Source organism: Podarcis gaigeae (assembly GCF_964106915.1).
Source record: "Podarcis gaigeae genome assembly, chromosome: 7".
Lineage (NCBI taxonomy): Eukaryota > Metazoa > Chordata > Lepidosauria > Squamata > Lacertidae > Podarcis > Podarcis gaigeae.
The window spans coordinates 34,428,002-34,450,275 of record NC_139683.1 but is presented as its reverse complement, the minus strand read 5'-3'; the positions used below and the strand labels follow the sequence as shown (position 1 = coordinate 34,450,275).

General features: G+C 41.2%; 1 protein-coding gene across 3 annotated transcripts in view; it reads left to right on the top strand.

Moving 5' to 3' along the window:
* Positions 1-9,271: 9,271 nt before the first annotated feature.
* PREX2 (phosphatidylinositol-3,4,5-trisphosphate dependent Rac exchange factor 2) overlaps positions 9,272-22,274 on the top strand; it is a 102,458-nt gene continuing 89,455 nt past the window's right edge. Inside the window, exon 1 of one of the 3 annotated variants that reach the window (XM_083747523.1) lies at positions 9,272-9,336. Coding sequence is in view for 2 of the 3 variants with exons in the window: in XM_083747521.1 (XP_083603647.1) it covers positions 10,988-11,128 (141 nt within the window). In the remaining variant the exon portion in view is untranslated. Of the gene's footprint in view, positions 9,337-10,474; positions 11,129-22,274 lie in introns of those variants that run through there. The other 2 variants (XM_083747521.1, XM_083747522.1) reach the window with 2 other exon arrangements.

Below are 22,274 nucleotides of genomic sequence, written 5' to 3'. Positions count from 1 at the left end.
TTACTTTTACAGTCCCTTTTAAGCGCTTCAGCGCTCTTCTGCGCAATTGCTTTAATCTGGTTAGCAGGATCGGGAGACGGACTTCCTGTTACTCGCCTCCCGTTTTCAGCCGAATTTCAACCAAATTCCCAAGTTTTTCCGATGTTTAACTCCCCTTACTCACGGGTATGTAGCAGCCAATTTTGATGTTTTCAAGAAGAAAGGTCGGCACTCATCATCAGCAGCAGCAGCGCGGCTTTGCGTCCACGAAAAGAGCGATGAACTCACAGCGCCGCTCCCCCTTTCGCGTTCCGGAGCCCCTTACGGAGCTTCTTCTTCGTTTCCGGGGGGGCTTTGGGCGCCCGCCGAGTCCCATGGCCGCAGGCTCGCTCTGCCTGCGGTTTTTCTTAATGGGTCTCCGCTTTGCCGTAGCGGACGACCCTTTTTCGCGGAGCCCCTCTTCACTGAGTAAAGAGGACCGCCATTGCTGTTTTGCGCCGCCTCCAGAAGTCGACAGGTGGTTGGTTTCACTTGTCCAAGCAGCCTGTCCACATCCTCGGAGGTAACAGATTGGAATTGATCCCACTCAACTTGACTAGTGTCCATTGAGCACCTCCAAAGTGCCAAACCTCCCCTTCCCCAACTTCAGCTTATTCCAGTGTATACAATCATGGCTACACCCCTCTTCCCTTTCCTCAGTGTCTGCCAGTTCATGACAGGTGGGGAATTGGTGTCCCTCAGTCTCCCACCTTGCTTCCAGGTCAGTTCTATACACCCCAGAGAAGCAAGAGGCCCACACCTCTCCTCCTGCTCCCTTCCCGACCTCACTCTGTGAAAGGGCCTCTGAACAAGGATGAAGAGAGCCACCCAGTGCTGCAGCTGCTAATGCACAACAAAAAAAGAAATAGTCATGAACTGGATGGGCTAGAGGGAGATGGTGGCAGAGGCAGCAGGACATGGAGGTAGGAGGTACCAGAGGTAGGAGAGAAGGAGTAAAAGTGGGGACAACAGCACAGTCTCTTGTGCTCGTCCTGCCTCTTTAACTGTTATTTAAGCCACTGGAGGCTTCCCTCCTGTGCTAATTTTCCATGGGGCAAGTTTCGGGACAGCAATAGGGGGAAAGGGTTGAACCCCCTACTTCTTCCATGATGCAGATCCAATGCTGCTTCGCATGGATGCTATATTGCTGTTTTTTACTAAATTTGTATACCACCCTTCATTCAAAGATCAAAGGGCAGTGCACAACATAAAAATACAAAATGAGAACACAAAATATATAATAAAATAAAACCAGTAACCCCACCCCCACAAACACAGAATGTTAATCAGCCAAAGGCCTGGTCAACAGAGAAATGTTTCTGTCTAAAGATCTAAAGATATGTTATGAAGTTGCCAGGTCAGGCTCCCTGGGGAGGGAATTCCACAAACAGGGAGTCACTGCGGAAAAGGCCCCTTCTTGTATTGCCCCCTCTGGACCTCTCATGGAGAAGGTACATAGAGAATTTACATTAACAATTACATTTACATTAACAATTAGCATGCACATTGTATTCACTCAATTAATGCCACAGCTAGTTTAACTGCTAGACCCACTGGGTGTCCTTAGTAGTATATCTCCTCTGTAAAATGGGGATAGCACTGATCTGCATTAAATTATTGTTCTCAGGACAAATAACACTATTATAAAGTACTTTCATGTTAAAGTCCTTCATAAATTATTCTCAGTAACAAGGATGTGTGTATTCAAGATAGTGCAAGGAAAGGAAGAAATAAAAAATGTGCAGTTGATGAAAAATGAGGCCGCAGAATATAGTTTATGCACAGCCTGCTTTGTTTGGATGAATTAATTCAGTTTATTATTTTGCCAGAAGGCCATAATACTCTTCTAGTGTGTTAATAATAGATTTTTGGGGAAAGTCAGCTAGGAACTATATGTGATTTTGTCTATAGCTGATGGGTTCATCCCTTATGGTCAGGTTTTTTTTAAGCATAGAATTTTCCTAGCCTCGTACAAGGAAATATTATTTTATGCATCCTTGGATGCATTGCTCAACTGAGTCCTCCATGTGCAATAAATATAAAACATGATTGCTGCTGCAGATAGCCAATTATTGTTGTTGATGACAGTGTATAATTTTATCTTATTCCAAATGGCAAAACTGTATTGTCAATAATTAATTATTGCATGAAAGCTTGACAATCCATAAAACTGTGTAAATTTTGTTAATTTTAATTTTAAAGAAGTTTTGCTCACCCCAAAACATTATCAAAATGTTGTTTGTTTGGCTTTCTGGGCATGAAATGCAGCAGAGAACCTGCCAATATAAATATAAAGAACACTTTGTGGATCCTAAAGTGGGTTATAGTCTGCTGTGATATCTGTGAATATTTTATCTGACTGGGAAAAATTAACTACGGAAGTTAATTTCAAATGTCTGCATGGTCCTTGTGCTGCATTTGCTCTGCATGACAAGGAAGAAGGGGAGTGATTGTTCTGGACTCAATAGCTTATTGAACTAGCATGAAGAAGTAAGCAGACGCTATGGCAGCCAGAGTGTCTTCATACCTTGCTTCTTTCATATTTGAACTGCAATAGGCATGTGAGCAAACTGCTGGATTGGCTAAAAAAAGCCCAACAATTCTGGGCAATCCTCCCTGAAAAAGTTCAACAACTATGGGCAATCTTCCCCCATTTTCTTAATTTCGAGTCCCCAAAAATAGGGGGCGTCTTATACACGGAAAAATGTGTGTGTGTGTGTGTACACACCCACCCACATCTTTTTCCATATATATATATATATATATATATATATATATATATATGCTGTAAGTTGCTTGGAGACCTTCAGATGACAAGTGACTTAATAAGTTTAATGAATGAAAATGAAATGAAAAAGGAGCAACATATCCCCTCCAACTCACAACTGGGCACTCAATTTTATATGCATTTTTCTATAGTGAGTCTGGTTCCAGCAAATTACTCTTAATTCTCAGCATTCGGTAGATGTAGATAAACATTCATTGAAAAATCAAATGGAATATGATTATCTTAGTGGTAGAGCTGCAGCCCTGCAAATTAGCAATGATGTGTAAGCTCCACAGTATCTGAAGAATAAATATATTTACAAAGGGAATTAGAATGTGTGTTGAGTATTTAATTCCATGAATCTTTCTGGAGTTTAATTTCACACCACAGATTTTCCTATGAGGTGGGGGGGGGGGGCAAACAGCTCAAGTTCTGGACAGTGAAGTTATAGTGGAATGCCTGCTAAGTAAACTCTGTGGAGTTCAAGTAGGCTTGCTCACAGGAAAGTTTATGTAAAATAGCAGTTCTCTTAGGATGAAAACAGATGAGATGCATTATTGGATCACCAGACATTTTGAAGCAGCCATGGAAGCCCTCAAATAGATTGGGGCACTTGGAAGTGTACCTTAATGTCCCTCAAATCTATTTTCCCAAACAAAATCACTGTCGGGAGTGCGTGCAGGAGCCAGGTCCTGTGACCAGTAGGACTTTGCAGGGCTGAGGCCTTCCTAAGTTTGTTCTGAAGAGGTAAGGCGCGGTCGCACAGGTGAGGATATAAGGTCAGCATTTCCCTTTGGCTCTTTGCCACAGCAACATATTCCCTGCCTTGCTGTGTTTGGCTCTTTGACTGCTTGGTTCTTGATCCTTGATTCCTTGGCTTCTTGACTCCTGGCTCTCTGACCCTCAGACTCTTGGCTTCCTGACTCATGGCTTCTGGACTCCTGTTTCTGCCCCACGCCGCCATCTTGCCCATGGTCCCAACGTCCCCAGCCGGGACTTTGATCGCCCATGAACTGGACCGTGACAATCACCTTCCCAGAACTGCTGTTAGTTCTATGAGTTGGGGCGCGGTTAATCAAGAGACAATACACAGACCTGTCTTTTCCCCCAGCAGGACTAATAGCAGTTGGGGGGGGGAATCTATGTTGGGGAACAATAGTGGATACTTGTTATGGTGGAAAGGAATCTCCTGTAACTTGTCTATTTCAGTTCTGAGTCATAGTAGAACAACGATGGTTCTTCAGCCAACCTGTATGGAGTTCATCAGGAGCTACATCGCAGAAAACCAACCATTTAACAGATTGTTATTGGAGTAAAATATTTTATCAACTTAGCATCTAGTTTATAAACTTTGAAATCCATCTCCTTGAAGCATCTTGTATTCTTGCAAGATCCTGCTCCCACCATCCCCTGTGTTTTAATGTTTCTTCTCTAGTGTTCTGCACAACCCACTGTGTGTGTGTGAAGGCAGCCAATTCAGTCTCCAGACCCCCCACTACACCCCCATTTTACAAATTCCCAGTGCTGCCAATTGTTCATTCACTTCTTTTGAATGGCCAGGATGTGAGGATAGGGAACTCCCTGCCACCCATATGCTGAATATATAAACTATCAAGTTTGCTCAGACTGTGTCACAGAATCTTACCAAGTAGCATGTTTATTCTCAATTACTATGTACTGAATGAGCTTTTATTTTCTAGATTACATGAAACAACCAGGAACAACAGCCTTCATCATTCATGCGTTGAGCGGGAGTTCCCTCAGAAATCACAGGACAGATGACCAGTGTTCTGGTAAGGATGCAGAGACATGAAAGTCAAACTGTTTTGAATGAAACTGGGTCAGTGTTAGCCACATACTTAATATAAAATTGAATGTTTTGTTTTTAAAATCTGATGCCTTCCCCAAAGGAAGCGTATAATGTTGCCTTACTTTCATGTCTCCCCACTTTTGTGGGTGGGGTGCTGTGAAACAGGCAGCCATTAAGTAGAGCACAGTCTTGTATTCACGCATTTCTCTTGCACTGAGGTCTCAACATACTGACAATAAGGGAAACAGGTGTATCAAAGGTATGTTATCTTTTGCCAGTTCTTTGTAGAACTAAATAGAGGTTACCTTTCTTCTAAGCCCTATCTCATATTAAATGAATTATTTGTTTATCCAAATGTAAGATGGGAAAATCTAGTATGTTCAATTATTTCTGTAGATGTCTGTAAAAAGCATTTTACAGTATGATCTTATACATGTCTACTCAGAAGCAAGTCCCATTGAATTCACATAAATGTGCAAAGGACTGCAACCTTAACCAAGCAAATCACATAAAAGGTAAAATAAGTCACAGGATTTTTCTTTCTTAATGCATCTTTTTTATGTGATGCATTCACAATTCAGATTAAATTGAACTTTTTAAATATTGTTGTACATTATGCATGTAGTTATATTATTAAAAATATGGAAAACGCTGACATTGTATGCTTCAACAAAGCTTACATAGTATGTATAATTGTGTATTATTTTAGCATGGCTGGAGATGATAACCTTTATAATTTTTATCCTAGCTTATGCTAATCTTATTTATAAATATTTCATTCTCTTTCAAAACTCTTTGCCTGTACATTAAGAAAAAAGTCAAATAAAGGCAGTAAAATGAAAGGAGCCCATTTGAAGTCCAGAGATGTTGACAAAGAATTTGAAAGGTTTATGCAAATATTTTGCGTTCAGCTAAAATAATTCTAATGTAAAATGTTTAAAATATATTACAGCAATAAGAGTACTACCAAGAAAAGTCCACTTTCCACCTGAAAGTAAAAAAATGGTAATATATACAAAGTTCTTACTCTTACTATAAGACAAAATTAATCCAGCCTCAGTACGCATAAAGTAGGGATCATAATAGCAGTTATTGGAATTAATGCCACAATGTGTTGTTGTTGTTGTTGTTGTTGTTGTTGTTGTTGTTGTTGTTGTTGTTGTTGTTATTAAAATGTCTTAGTCACTTTTTTGCCAAGGAAACTCAAAGTGATTTACAATATATAAACACACACACACATACACACACTCACAACCAGCATAAAAGAAAACAAAGAAAAATATAAAAGACAATTTATATAATTAAAAGCTGCATAATGTTTTCGCCTGTTGCCTAAAAATATATAATGAAGGTGCCAAGCAAGCCTCCCTGTGGAGAGCATTCCACAAGCAGGCAATCACTACTGAAAAGGTCTGTTGTGTTGCCATCCTCTGGGCTTCTCATGGAGGGGGACATGAAGAACCGTTATCATACAGAATTTTAAAATTACTTACTATTTTATAAACCTGGAAGGTTTTGGAGCACGTAGAGTGATGTAAAACCTGTGGGTGTACTCACAAAGTAAGAGGTCGGGATCTAGGGAGAATTCCTCTTATGGGATACTCCTGTTGAAGGAAAAGGAGGCAGCTATTTCCATCAATCCCTCATTCACCTACAGTTGTATTTGCATCCTAAAAAGATGTTCTGGAGGATTGGGGGGCCCACCAGAACAGCAAGGGAAGTGGCCCTGGGGGCTGGTGCAGCAATAAAACTCTGAGTACATTTTCAAAGCTAAGCAGGGTTCAGTATGGTTTCAAATTGGATAGGGGACACCACAGGTTGAGATTCCTGCATTGCAGAGGGTTGGACCTGGTGGCCCTTGGCGTCCCTTCCAACTTTAGAGTATGATTCTATGAAAAGGGGAAAATCAGTGAAAATTGCCTCCCTTACTTCCTCCAGCAGAAGACAAGCCTCCATTGAATCTGCCCCTTCAATAAATGGAACAAACAAGGGCAAATCTTGATCAAAGAATTGACAGTAAATCCTTTTGATATCAATGAGAGTTAAGCATTTACTTGTGCCAGACTGTATTCATAGATAACTTTGGAGAAAACCTAAATATTTTGATAAATATATTTTGGTCATTCCTTTTCCACAACAAGGCTAAAAGTTTATTTTACAATATTTCCAACCATCAATTTTCCTTCTTATCTTCAGTTTTATTCTGTGTATTGAGTCTCTGGCATAGAATGTATAATGGAAGAATAACTGAGATGAAGGGTAAACAAAATTCAACCAACCATTCAAGCTAAACCAAACGAGTTAAACCCAAACATACAGTTACAGATGTTGTTATTAACAGTTACATATCCCCTGCAGGGCAAAGCTAACATTCTAAAAAGATGGAATTTATTTTGGTCAGACTACAAAATGAGTTACAATAAATCTGAAATCCATCTGTAATACATAGCCCCATTTTGGTTTTAATGCTAAACAATAGCTTAGTGTTACATGAATGAGCAGTATCAAGCCTCAGGCTTGTGTTTTCCTCCCTCCCTTTTTGTCTTTAGTAACCCTGACGAGGAGACCAGAAACTATGTGTTCCTATTTTAAATTAAGCAGAGTTTGTCATTATGAACTGGGGTAGAAGAATGTGGACAGTTTAAAATATGGTTTGTTGAAACAAGCTGGAATCAAATAATGGTTTATGATACTGACTTGCTAACACAAACTATAGTTTAAACCAAGGGTAGCCAAAGTAGCCCTCCAGTTGTTGTTGAAGTACAGTTGCTACCATTAGCCATGCGATTTGTGGCTGATGGGAGCTGGAATTCAACACACCTTGAGAGCATCATATTGGCCACCTCTGGTTTAAACTAACCACAGTTCTTCCAGTTCAGACATCAGAGAGGACTTTAGTTACTTTAAAATAAAAAAGGCAGGTGCTTCCAGTACACCAAAGGAAGTGAGAAAGTGCAAGAGCACCACTGCTCATTCACATAATGCTGAAATATGGTTTCAGTGTTATGTTCAAAACAGATTATAACCATGTAAATGGATGGAAAATAGTAGCAATATTCCTCCCCACTTGCTGGTAGGAAGCAGATTCTAGCTCAGGCTGTGATAACCCCACCCTTCTTCCATGGGACTGTTGGTCTCCCATGAAAGTGAGTATTTTTTGAGAAGGGGGAGTTGTGGAGAAATTTCTTAAATTTCTCAGGAGCGGTTTACCATCACTGACACTGGGCATAAAATGTATAATGGAAGGATAACTGAGATGAAAGCTAAACAAAGTTCAACCAACCACTCAAGTTAAACCAAACAAGTTAAACCCAAACATACAGTTACAGATGTTGTTATTAACAGTTATTAACAACCCATCACTGGGTTGCAGCAGGTTATAGCGGGTCTCTGTTTTAACTGGAAAACAAGCTTTGCCATGGCTTCAAAGAAGCAGAGGCTGGATAGTGTTGCTTCCTGAGAATGGTCCAATGGAATCAACACTCTAAAGTTTTTTAGTTGGGGCCTAGTTAGTGCTGAAACAACACCTAATATTGGTGTGCTTCCTGTTACTCCTTGTTGGACAGCTCCCCTTGTTATCTAAACTTCCAGATCACTGACTTGCTGGACAGCTCCTAGCAAGGCAGGATTTTGAGCCACATGGCAGGGGTAGCAGGAAGGGGAATATTCCCTTGCAAAGACCTTTGGATTCAGCATCTGGGTAAATCCAAAAAGACATCCAGGAAAAGGAGACTTTCCTAGGGCACTGCGAAGCTTTACCAGATGGATACCATGTAATATGTATGAAGTTTGCCACCAAATGTGGGTGGGTTATATAAAAATTTAACCCTACTGGTCTGGGGCCTTCAGCTAAAGGAAGGCAGAGGTAAATATTTATATGGATCCACCCATGTTTGGCAGCAAATTTTATACATGTTACATAGGAATATAGGCATATTTGATTTTTAAGAAAATGTTTATTTGTTTTGTGAATCAAAGAAAGCATCAACAATATGGGGGGAATCAATATTGCGACCTAACACTGAGAAACTGCAGGTTGCATTATTAAAGAAAAGATATAAACATTTTTTAATATAGGGCAATGCCCACTTTACTTGAGCCAACATAGGCTGTCAAGCACTGAAATACTAAACAACTGAAATATAATTTTCTTCCAAGTACTTCCCATATTTTGAACATTGCCTTGAGACATAGGTGGAGGACAATTAATAAACAATTACAATGATAGGTGTGTTTGCAACCCAAGGATATTGCAAGCAATGGGAATATCTGAACTTCAAGTAACTGTGTTGGTCACTTTTTAAATTTATGTGAAACACCTGTATGCTGTCTGAAGTGCCAACATTCTCAAACCTTAGTCCAAGTGCTACAAAATCTCATAATGTACATCAAACAAACTCTCTCTTGCAAACAGCATGATCAAGATGCTTTGATAAGTACTGTCAAAGGCATTTACACACACACTAGTATCTTTACAGGAAAACTCCTCTTCTTCACAGGAGACAGTAGCTTCTCTATACCCTGGCTCATGACACAATTTGTGATGGGGCTTTCTAAATCATACACACATTAAAGGAAAGAAAACAGAGGGTTTACTGTTCTTATTTTGTTGCCTTTTCTCTGGTGGCTCTCAAGCTTTCTTTTGAACTGCCCCTCCATTGCTTCCTATTGCGAGAGTCAGTAAAGTTTTAGCTCACCAACATACACTTGATGGGATGACAACATAGGGAAGTGTTCCATTGTAAGTATCTCAGGGAAAATTTGAATCCAATGTTTTAGAAGCATGGCCAGGGCAATAGTAAACCTGTATTCTGTATACTAAATAGCTGCATATTTTTAAAATGCCAAGGGTGCCAGAGTGGAGCTTCAGTGACCTCATGTAATCAGAATGCAGGAGATGCTATAATTTTGCTAACATGCACATTTATTTCTTTTTAATTTTTATTATTTTCTTAGTTTACAAAAGTGCATGGTCTCTTTTTCAGGTTGTGTTTTCTACAGATCAGTTACACTTGCACAGGGACCTATTAGCATATACTGTACCAGAATGTAGACAGGCTCCATTCCACTACAGCAATGGAGGCAGACAACATACATTTGGATGTACATGCATAGGGCCCTGTGCAAATGTAATGCATGGAAGGCAGGTGTGCCAACAGGTGTGATTAAGCCCTACAGGTAGGCTGTACCTAAATTGGTCATCTGCGCAAGGCTCCTGGGTTTTTTGTGTCTTTGTGTGTGTGTGTGTGTGTTTTACAAATGGATGTACAGCTATTATAAGCTGAATTCCTTATTTGTTGTGGCTTCTGCCATGAGAGGTACATCCAGTTTTAGATCAGCAAATTGCCAAATACCTCAGCTCAGGAGTGCCAGCTTGGCCCCACGACTGTGGGTGCCAGGAGCCATGGGGTGCCATGCAGTGTGCATGGCCCTAGCACTGAAATTTGTGGGTGCCCAGGCCCTTCATGGGAATTTTGTGGGTGGGCACCCAAAGCCCCAGGGAGTTGGCCCCTATGCCTCAACTAATTGATTGCAATTGATTGCATGTAAGATGCTGTATACTAACCAGATTTGTATTTATATACTGTACAGCAATCCCTAATTATAGGTTCTATGTGACTGTGTGCATGTGTGCATGCATTTACGAAAGCACACACATATACATTAGCATCTTAAATGATACTTATGTGGGAATGTGTGGGTAGGAGGCACGACCCGTGACTGGCTGTGAAACACAAAGAATAACAAACTCGGAGCCAGAATCTCAGCAGTCTAGCTCGTTTGGGACATTTTAAAGCCGCAGCCTCTCAACTGGGAGATCTCCAATTAGCCCCGAAACAAACTCCAAAAGCGCACAAGCTTGTGTGTGAAACAAGCAGTTGCTGGCACGCAACCGTTTCCCAAGGTTGTGCTTCCTTTGCTTTTCGCTGAGATTTGGCGCAGGCGAGGGAAAGGGGTCGGAGTCACATGGATACAAAGCTTTTGATTAATGTCCAGGCGCTGCTGCTGCTGCTGCTTGAAGTCTCCAAATCTCCCCACAGTCATACAAAGAGAGCCGAGAGCTGGTGACCACTCGCACTTCCTTCAGGCTGGGTCCCTCTTCCTGACTGGGAAAGGACACTTGAGAGAGAGGGGGAGAGAGGCGAGGGGTGGAGGGAGCGAAGCTGCTCCTCCACAGCTGGGATAGTGAGGGGAGCCCACAGAAGCGAGCTCCGGCCTCGCCATGGAACGGAGCGGGCTCTTTTGTTGTGGTCTTTTCTGAACCCCTGAGGGAATTTCCCCGCCTTTTTCCTCCCCTGTCCTGACGGCCGCCTCGCCAAACACGAGAAGGAGCCGAGGGGAAGGAAAGTTTCGAAGGCGCTTCTTTCGGGGGTGGCGGTGGATAGGACACAATGACGGAAGAGAGCAAAGGGGAAGGGAAAGGAGAGAGCGGGAAAGACCCCGAGAAGCAGCTGCGCCTCCGGGTGTGCGTTTTGAATGAGCTGCTGAAGACGGAGCGCGACTATGTGGCCACTCTGGAGTTTCTGGTGTCGGTGAGTTGCCCGCCCCTCCCCCCTCGCGCTTCTTCGCCTCGGCGCGGGGCTCCTCGGGCGCCTCGTCCTGCTGAACTTCTTGTGCACAAACAACCAGCCTGCACCTCTCTCCCTCCCTCCTCTCCCCATTTTCACCCCTTGCCAAGTTTGCCAGTAGAGAGGAGGGGGAAGGGAATGGTTTTCCTAGAGGAACTCAAAAGCTTTGGGGACCAAGTAGAAGAAAAAAAAAAGGAGAGAAGTTTTGAGGCGAATTCTGGGTGATCCAGGTCTCTTTGTAAAGCCATGTTGTGGTTTTTCCTCCTTAGAGGAGAAAATGGGGGGTAGGGTGGTGTTTCTTGTGACATGCATTTTCCTCAGCTGATTTTAAGCATGTTGCTTTTGTGTTGAAGAGGTGATGGAGCTAACATTTCAAACAAACAAACTTCCTCTCTGGGCACAGACATTGAAAAGTAGTGAGTGCTGTTTGCCTCAGGTACATTTGGTTGAATGGCATTTGGGGGGATATTAACTGTTGGAAGTTTAGAGTTTCATCTCCTAAGGCGCCACACTCTCTGTATTTACAATAATCCTTGTAACACAGTATTCTGGCAGGGGGTAAAAGAGAGAGAGAGAGAGAGAGAGAGAGAGAGAGAGAGAGAGGCGCACACACAAGCAAAAGGGGGGGATGCTTGATCTATAGCAGCTGTTCAATATTAAAGCCACATGTAGCATTTGCCCCTTCTCCCCACCCCTTGACATCCATCTATTCAAAATTTTATTTTGGTAATAAGTTGGTGACCCATGATTGAAATGACTATGAATTGCACAGCTGTAAAGGTAACACACCTTTTATATAGGGCCGAATTCAGTGTAAAAGAAGAAGCTTTTGCATTTGGATGAAGCAGACTTCTGAAAGAAACAAGGAAGGTAGAACTTCCTGTGAAGGATCATAAACGCAGACATCTCTATATTACCTCCTGGCTTAATTTACACATTTATTGGCAGCATCACTTAAGAAGCTTTTGGGATAAACAAATCTCAAGTTGTCTGCTTAGTTTTGTGGAGTGCCTGTCACAATACCCCTCACATTTCTCTTTCTCTTCTCCCCCTTCTCATCCTGAGGGGGAAATCTTTCAAACAGCAAACTTCCTGCTTAGTTTTCTGAGATCTGTGAACTTTATCATGCAAGAGAAAATCCGCAGCTTGGCTTTTGGCAAGAAGACCAACAGTACAGAGTAACACACTATACTATGTTTTCTCATTCAGCTTCTGTTTTACACAAAATCTAGTATTTTTTGCTCCTTATCTGATGCACCTTGAATTTGCTCTAAAAAGTGTCAACAAGTTGAAAACTCCTGAGATCTTGTTTTGTCTGTATTTTTAGTACAATGTTGGTCATTCCTGAAAAATAAAGCTGTTGACACAAATATTACATCTTAGTTCAGGCTGCGGAGGGTGATGGTGGTGCAATCTTTGGGTTGAATAAAATGTAAGTTGCATTTAACACCTGTGAAGATTGGGATGTGTGCAGGCTAGCTGGAGTTTCAAGCTAAGGCTCTGGTAAAAAATTGAAGTGTGCAGTGCCTATATATTCCAGTGGGATTTGTGTGCATGTAAGGTTGTCCTGCTAACCTAGCAGTTCGAAAGCACGTCAAAGTGCAAGTAGATAAATAGGTACCGCTCAGGCAGGAAGGTAAACGGTGTTTCCGTGCGCTGCTCTGGTTCGCCAGAAGCGGCTTAGTCATGCTGGCCGCATGACCTGGAAGCTGTACGCCAGCTCCCTCGGCCAATAAAGCGAGATGAGCGCCGCAACCCCAGAGTCGGCCACGACTGGACCTAATGGTCAGGGGTCCCTTTATACCTTTACCTTTTTAAGTTTGTCCAGGACAGTGTCCCAATGTGAGTGAACTCCACATTTTTTACCTACAATAGCTCTATCATAGAACCAGGGCAATAGTTCAATCATAGAACACAGGCCTTGCATTCAGAAGGCCCCAGGCACTGGCGGAGGAAGGGCGGGTGCGGTGGGTGTGGCCCTGGGATGCTCGCCCCGCCCCCGGGTGCACAGCATGTGTACTACTCCAGGTGCCAGAGCAGCTAGCTCCACCTCTGGCCCCAGGTTCAAGGCCTGGCATCAATTTAAATAAATAAGCAAAAGACAATAGGTAGCAGGTGACTTGAATGCCCTCAGGTGATACCCTAGAGAGTTGCTGCCAATCAGAGTAGACAATACTGGGTCAGATGGTCAAGTACTGTGACCTGGTGAACTGGACCTTGGAATTAACTTCTCTTATTAGTTAGATAATGTGGAAACTTGCAAAGAAACAGAACTCTGTTGCAGGGAATCCCTGAAGTACTTTTTAGGTGGGGAAACTCAAGATGTTCTAATATTACATGAAAAAATAAATTCAAATTTCCTGAAAATACAGTTTATGAATATTACACAAATGTGAAAGAATGGCGGTGCTGATGGCCTAGACATTCTTATGCATATGACCTCTGCAACAACGGGGTTTTTGGATTGTTGCCTTGGTCTGTCATTTTCTTCTTGATCTCATTGTGAGACTACAGCTGCCATGCTGTGCACATTTACATGAAAGTAAGTCCCACTAAGCACTATGAGTGCAGTAGTAGCACTCTCCCACTTGTGATACCAGGTAACTAATGTTCAGAAGCATGCTGCCTTTGGTACTGGATCCATCTTGACTAGTAGCTACTGATAGTCTTATCTGTTAGTTTGTATAATCACCTTTGAAACCATCCATGTTGATAGTCACCACCACATCTTGTAGTGTGAATTCCATAGCGGAATTTGCACTATGGAAGTCTCCCACTGTTTAGCTTCACTGGATAACCCTGGCTCCCAGTGTTATTAGAAGGGAGGAAAAGGACTCTCTTTCCACTTTCTTCACAGCATGCATCGTTTTATACACCACAAATATGTTTATGCAAAAAAGAGAAGCAAACACGGTTGCCTTTCTTCAGAGGAAGTCGCTCCATCCCTTTGATCATTTTAGTTGCCCTTTTCTGCACATTTTCCATCTCTGCAAGCACATTTTTGAGGTTTGGTGGCCATAACTGTACACAATTCCAAGTATGGTCACACAGTAGATTTGTATAAGTGTATAATAAATACTACATTAGGTAAAAAAAAAAATTGTGCAAAAATTGAGATTTCTGTTGAAGTGGTGAGTGAACTCTGGGGAAGCCTCAGAGAAATTATTTGATATGCTGTTCTTTTTGATGTTTGAAATTAATCTTCAGGCTATTGCTGATTTCTCTGTGGTTCAACAACATCAAAGGAACTTGGGTTTCCTAAAAGTTTGTTCAGTATAACAGATGATGCACTGCCCATTACAAGAGGCTGTATTTATTCTTTGGGCCTATCTTTGAAATCTTTACACCAGCTGGGAAATATTTTACATGGTCCAGACAGTGACAATGACATTTCAGCTCATTTTGGGGACAAAACTAAAAACCACAGGAAGTTTGTTAATCCAGTAGCCAAGCAGGATCCATGCAAAGGATCAGTGATCACACTCACACTAACATATAATTTGGTCTGATGTCATAGAAATTATGTATGAAAGATGGAGAATCAAGGAAAAGTCAGAGGCAGGGAAGGAACAGAGAAACCTAAACAGCAATCTGACTTGGACACTCTGCATAAAAGAAGGAAGATCAGAACCTTTTTCTCTCCATGTTTGCACCACCTATTTATTTCCCCCGAATAAGAGATCCATCCCTACTTGCCCCCAAAGGTTTTGCTACTTCTCTTTTGTGACCACACCTGCAAAGAGAAGTAGAATTACATACATTAGGAATGATTCCAGTTTAGGATGCTCACTCATAAGAAGATCCACTGGACTAGAGCTTTCCCAGCCCTCTGATTTGTCCTGCTGCTATATAACAGCCCTTTGTTGAGTCCAGTGTTATTATCTCAGAAGATATATCAGGAGCCTGCTGGTTTTGAAACAGGGGCTCTGGTAGCTGCTGAACAAAGATAGTTCTGAACACCCCTAGTTCTCTGATGGTCATATACATTTCCATGTTAAACCTAGCTTCTTATCAAAGGAACTGTTTTCATACAGCCCCAAGGTCTTCCTTTGGTACTATATTTTCCTGCCTTGATGGATCCCATCTACTTTCATCATGGAGCCTTTCCAGCCTCTCTAATTCCCCAGTTTTCATTCTTGTTCTCTTGCCTCAGAATGAATTCCAACTTCAATCTTGGCTCTGACAATGGAATTTGGACAAATTATGTGGGGGGTGGTCTGGTTCAGCCACCACTATATACTGATTCTCCAGATTGCAACTGAACTTTGGCCATTGACTTCAACACAGGTCAAATTTTTCAGAGCATCTTGTGCTGCAATACTAAGGCAGAGACGGTGACTCTTGAATTAATATACCGGAGGTAATTAAGGCTCTTCAAAGCAAAGACTTGCTTAGATTGAAAAGCTGAAAGCATGATAACATCAACACACATCCAGTCCCGAGACACAGTAAACAGGAAATAAAAATAAAGTAAACATTGAGGTCTAAAAGTTAAAAATGCTCATCCAGGATTTAGAGCTATATCTGTAACATATATCTAAAGTTTAGATGATAAGATTTCACATTAACTGGCAGCAGTTCTAGAGGAATAGCTGCCTGTCTCAGAAAAACATTCCTGTGTTGCTTTAAAGACATTGTTGTTGTCTATCTATCTGAATATTTGTCTGTCTAGTACAACCTAGCTCTCTTCTCATTCTTCTTGACCTAGTCAAAGCCCTGCCACAGGTCTGTTTTGAGAGCCCTGACAGGGAGCTGTACAAACACTTCTTAATAAATGAGCTGTTAACAATGCTTATGTGGAGATTTAAAACAAGGGACCAGCATCTTATAAATTTCTTATATAAATCTCATAATTTTTAGGATTGTTATTTTTATTGTTAACTGGATAAACATATTTTACTTATTCACATTTTTATCTTTGAATTCAGTTATTAATCTATATTATTCTTGAGTCAAAATCATGTAACCTACAAAATAGAAGATATAACACTGTAGTAAGTTTCTGTCCCAATAGTTTAACCATTGATCATTTGTTGAAATGTACCTAGTGGCAATAAACTTATACTATACAGAGGTGATCCAGTCAACATAGTATACCTGGACTTACAAAAAAGCTTTCAACAAAGTAGCTCACCAAAGATTCCTGAGTAAGCTTAGCAGTCAAGGAATAAGAGAAGTCCTCTTGTGGATCAGAAATTGGTTGAGTTTCATGAGCAAAGAACAGTTCTCTGAATGTAGAGAAGTAGAAAGTGAAGCCCCGCCCCCCAATCGATACTGTGACTTGTTCATAAATGAGCTAGAGTTAGGAGTGAGCAGTGAGGTAGCTAAGTTTACTGATGGTAGTAAATTGTTCAGGGTTGTTAAAAGACAAAGAGATTGCAAAGAGCTCCAAAAGGACCTAGCTAAACTGAGTAAATGAGCCGTAAAATGGCAAATGCAATTTAATGCAAACAAGTGTAAAGTGAAATGTTACCGTAATTTCACATATACACTGATGGGGTCTGAATTGGCAATGATAGACCAGGAACGAGACTTTGGGTGGTAATAGGTACCTCAATTGAGATTTTAAGCCAGTGCATGGTGGCCATGAAAAAGGCAAATTCCATGCTAGGGATCATTAGGAAAGGAATTGAAAATAAATCTTCCAGTATCATAATTCTGTTATACCATAATTCTATGGAATACTGTGTGCAGTGCTGGTCACCTCACCTCAGCCAAAATTATCAAGGGGATGCAGTGCATCTTTTATGAAGAAAGGTTGCAATGTTTGGGGCTTTTTAACTTAGAGAAAAGGTGACTAAGAGATGACATGATAGAAGTGTATAAAAATATGCATGGAATGGAGAAAGTCACACACACACACACACACACACACACACACACACACCCACCCACCCTGCTCTCATAACAGCAGAGCTTGCAGACGTCCAATGAAGCTAAATGCTGGAAGATTAGTAAAGGGACCCCCTGACCATTAGGTCCAGTCGTGACTGACTCTGGGGTTGCGGCGCTCATCTCGCTTTATTGGCCAAGGGAGCCGGCGTACAGCTTCTGGGTCATGTGGCCAGCATGACTAAGCCGCTTCTGGAGAACCAGAACAGCACATGGAAATGCTGTTTACCTTCCTGCCTGAGCGGTACCTATTTATCTACTTGCACTTTGGACGTGCTTTCGAACTGCTAGGTTGGCAGGAGCAGGGACTGAGCAACGGGAGCTCACCCCATCGCAGGGATTTGAACCGCTGACCTTCTGATCGGCAAGTCCTAGGCTCTGTGGTTTAACCCACACCGCCACCCGCGTCTCTTAAAGACAGATAAAAGGAAGCACTTCTTCATGCAGTGCTGGAACTCCCAGGAGGCAGTGAGGGCCACCAACAAAAATGGCTTTCAAAGAGGATTAGACAAATCCATGGAGGAGAGGGCTATCAAAGGCTACTGGCCATGATGGCTATGCTCTGCCGCCACAGTTTGACACATCAATGCTCCTGGGTGCTACTTGCTGGAAACTGCAGGAGGAGAGAGTGCTCTTGTGCTGAAATCCTGTTTGCTGGTTTCTCACATTGTTAGGCATTGTGAGAACAGGATGTTGGGCTGGATGGGCTGCTGATCCAGAAGACTGTGCCTATGCTCTTAATTCAGGTTTGTCTTGATTTGTGATGGTGTTTTCCTCTGGCTGCTAGCCTGCCTTGCGTGTGAGTTTTTCCTTCTTCCCAGGCAAACCTACCTTTGTGCATTGAATCAGGAGGCACAGGAAACTACAACCCCCTTGCAGGAAATAGTGTTCCTTTGAAAGCTTAGAAGTGCCCAGGCCATTTAAGGATGAAGACTGTTTCTAGCAAGCACCCGCTCCTGCTGGTTCTGCTGACACTATGGTGGGAGGCATTCCATTAAGTCCTGAATGTTGTCACTGCTAGGTGAATGGGGAGGGAGGGCAGTGAGGTCCAAGGTGCTTATACAAAAAGAGAAACAGGAGAAATAAGATATTCTGACTCTGTATGATGAGGTCCAAGCTTCAGAGCTCGCCTCAGAAAAACACAGACATTGTTTTCAATTAAAAACAAAGTCTTGTTTGCTGAGCCCAGTTCTAGGTCAAGCTACAGGGAATTTGCTCATCACTAGATTCAAGAGAAAGGGGTCTCAGAAACCTCTGCTGTTTTGTGCTTATGATGTAGTGTACAGATTTAGGCAGGGAATCAGAGATGTGTTGTTCAGGGACCCTCATTTACAGATCATAGCATCCAGCAGCAGGTTGCAGGCACAGCATTACACATAGAAGGATGTGCATTTTGACCTGTGAAACATGTTATCTGTGCTAGGTTGGGGAGCTTGAGAAGGTATGGTAAGTTCAGAGCAGGAGGGTAATCCACAATATTGTAGGAACACTTTGGCACTATTTTTAACACAAAAATGGGCGACCGAATTAAAGAAATGCAATGTGTTTCTTGACCTCTCAAGTTTCTCCCCCAGTCTATGTCAACACAAGGTAACCAGGGATTTAAATTTAGATTTCTTGCATGTTCGTTATCTTAACTGTGTTCCATATCTCACTTCCAAATGGCTTGTATTTTATTCATTGAAAAAGTATTAATCAAATACATATAGTACGGTAATTTGTGACTTTATAATGGCTAAGAAAGCTGCACAGTGTGTTGTGGAATTTTTTTAATGGGAAGGGGAAAGACTTCAGCTGGCTGTGCTTTTTGATAAGGTTGTGCAATTTCCTTTTCCTCTGCTCTCTAACACACCACTTGTATGGCTGATGCATCATATAAAGTCAAAAGGAAGCTGAGACACAATTACCATAGAAAGTCAAAATCACTTCAATTCACTTCCAGTTTCTGCTGTTTTTGTCTACTCTGTTACAAAGTGAGGAAAACAGTGAATGGTTACTTAGTGACTAAGAATTAAATATCAATAGCACCACCTGCATTCTTTATAAAGTAGAATACTTATTTTTGATGTACATGCAAGAAAACAAAAGAAAATTGAATGCATTTTATTTGCAGGAAATTATTTTCAGACTTTTGTAGTTCATCCAATAGCTGTCAAACATGTAAAAAATCCAGACACCCAAGAAGAGTAGTGAATGAAGTATTTTGTTGTAATAATTAAACATTTTAACACATCAAATCTACATATTTCACAATGTCAATTCATTTATTTAATTTAAGCACAAGTTCAAAGTCAGTTTGATGTTTTTCACTAGCAATTCAGCAAAAAATAAGTGATGAATTGAGTGAGAATATGAAAGTTGTAACTAATGCAACATATGTTTAGAACTTGTTACAATTTGTATTATTCAATGCAGAAAATGCAGGATGTGGTGATTAATTTTTCAATTTATTAGAACTTGCAAATAGAAAAAGAAAAGGAGAAAGCAAACTAGGAGTTTGAATGTAAAATTATGAGATATGCATGAACCATGTTAAAACTGTGACAGTATTAGATCCAAAATGAATGAATACTGTATGAAAGAGAAATTAACATTGCAGTCACTAGCCCCATTGAATGTAGTGTGGATTCCCAGAGAGAAGATTGCACCTGCTTTGATCCTCCTGTGGTTGGGCTTGCTGATTGGAAGATCATTGATTCATATGTGCCTGACAGGGTAAGCTCTACTTGCTCTGTCCCAGTTTCTGCAAACCTAGCAGTTCGAAAGCATATCTGTGCAAGTAGATAAGTAGGTTCCACTGTGACAGGAAGATAAATGGCATTTCCATGTGCTCTGGCTTCCATCATGGTGTTCTCTTGTGCCAGAAACAGTTTAGTTATGCTGGTCACATGACCTGGAAAGCTGTGGACTGGTTCCCTTGGCCTGAAGCAAGATGAGCGCCACACCTCATAGTCACCTTTGACTAGACTTAACTGTCCTTTACCTTTTTTTACTTCTACCTGCTGCTGCATTACTGTGAGTTAAGCCATGGTTTGACTTAGCGTTGCATCCAAAGTTTCTCCAGACAAACCATGAATTGTAGCCAAGGTTTGTTGTGTGGCATACCACTTGTGGTTTGTGTCAGGGAGATAAACCACGAGCCTGGGTTCAGATGTAATGCTAAGCCAAACCATGGCTTAGCTCATGGTGTCATGAGTCCTGTGGTAATGTTATGAAGAGAATGGTTGGGTCCTGAGGAGGAATGGAACTCAGAAAGTTGGAGCTAGTTGACCCTGGGGAGGGTCAGTATCTGTAGCTTTTAAAGCTATAGGGCACCAGTCTTCTTCAGTCTGTAGAACCCAGGTTTCCAGTTCTGTTTTATAATTGGCAGGGGTGGAAACAATACTCCCACATAATAACTTGCTACTAGTGAACTGATCAAGCTACATACAGATGCTTTGTCAGAGGCAAGACCTAAAACTTTAACAGATGATAATTACTGTCTGGCATCTACTTTCCATGCGATGCCAGGATTGAAACTGAAATTGAGGTGCCAGAGTCTTGATTATTTAATGAAACTCCTATGCAGTCCTATACCTCCGGGTATAAGGCGGTATATAAATTCAATAAAATAAAGGCCAGAGACTGTTTTTTGTGCCAAGTACTAACAACATAAGAGAGGCTTGTGACTTTTTCTTTTGTGTATATCCACACAATGTGATCAGGTTGACTTGAAAACAAGGGAAGGGATTTTTCCTGTTATTTTTGTTCTAATGTTTAGAGTTTGTACTCTAAACAACTATGGCTGTTTTCCTCAGATAGTTGAATAAAGAAAACACAATTTTCCATTTATTTTTATTTACTGCCATGCTGGCAATTTATCTTGAAACCATTTCAACAGCACACAAATGGATGTTTCTTGGGTGTTTTCTGGAAAACGGAATTATTGATCTTCCATTTTAAAATAATGGCTATTAATATAAATAGGTGCACTGTGTGAAACCCACACAGTTTCTATGTATTGTTTTCTAAATGCAGAAGAAGTATTCTACCACTACCGCTGCAGAGAACAGAAAGGTTTCCAAAGCATCCTGGGGTGACCACCAGACACAGCAACTGCTAATGCAAATAAATAGTCATATGACACTTAATGAAATGATTGGTTGCACTAAAAAGATCTAAAAGAGAAATTTTGATAAATTAGCTTGTTATGAGTCCAGTTAAATATGATGGGTGGAGGAACAAATGGACTTAAAGTACACTTACACCACAGGGCATTTGAGGCCCAGACTAGGGAATGATTACAGTGGAAAACCCGGGCTTAACACATACTTTGTTCACTGTCTTCCATTTTACAGCCTTGGATTCAAACAGAAATCAAACATTGCTCTGTCTCTCTCTCCAGCTTGCTGTTATGCCTATAGTTCACATTAATGCAACTCTGTGCCCTCAAGTCTGGCTTTGTCTGTTGAGGGAGACCCATTTGCTTTCTCACACTGAGCCCCTTAATCCTCCTCACCTCACCAGGAAGCTAGTTTGACTATTCCAGGAATTAGAGTGCTTGATTACCTGTTAAGGTTTGCTGGATGCAAGGATTAGAGGGGCATGACATATGACTTAACACCGTGCCTCCCCCCCCCCAACTCATAACAGTATATCTCATTCCACCTTCCATGCTTAAAACATCCCTATTTCAATAGTTCTTTGTGTATGCTTAGCAACATTTTTATTCTTTAAAAGTGTTTGTTTGACACTCCCCCCCGAAAAACCAACCCTTTAAGTTTCCTTTTCCTTTTCCTATTTTGTTAACCTTCAGTGATTCCTTGTTCTATAGAACCTAGTGTGTGCGATTTCTTAGCCTTTATCAGCCTACTATGTTACATTCCTTTCCATTCCAAAGTTATGAAGAGTTACATATTTAATAATTGTACGTATGAAAAATGGTTGCCCATTGCTTTTACCTTTGAGCAACTTATGGTTTGTTGACACACTAGAAAAGATATTGTAATTTGCAATATGATCATGAATCACTTAACAAGAGGCTTGCTTTTGTAGCTTTATAATATTGCTTCTGAAAGCAAGCCTTTGTCAGAATGATGTAAGTCAAAGCTTATATTTGCCAAAGTGAGATTATGTCCATGGAACTGACAATAATAGTTAAAAATAAAGATAGTGGATGTATTTTCTTCATAATGTTCTGGGATGTTATGCACACAGAAGAATTTAAACCATGCTTTTC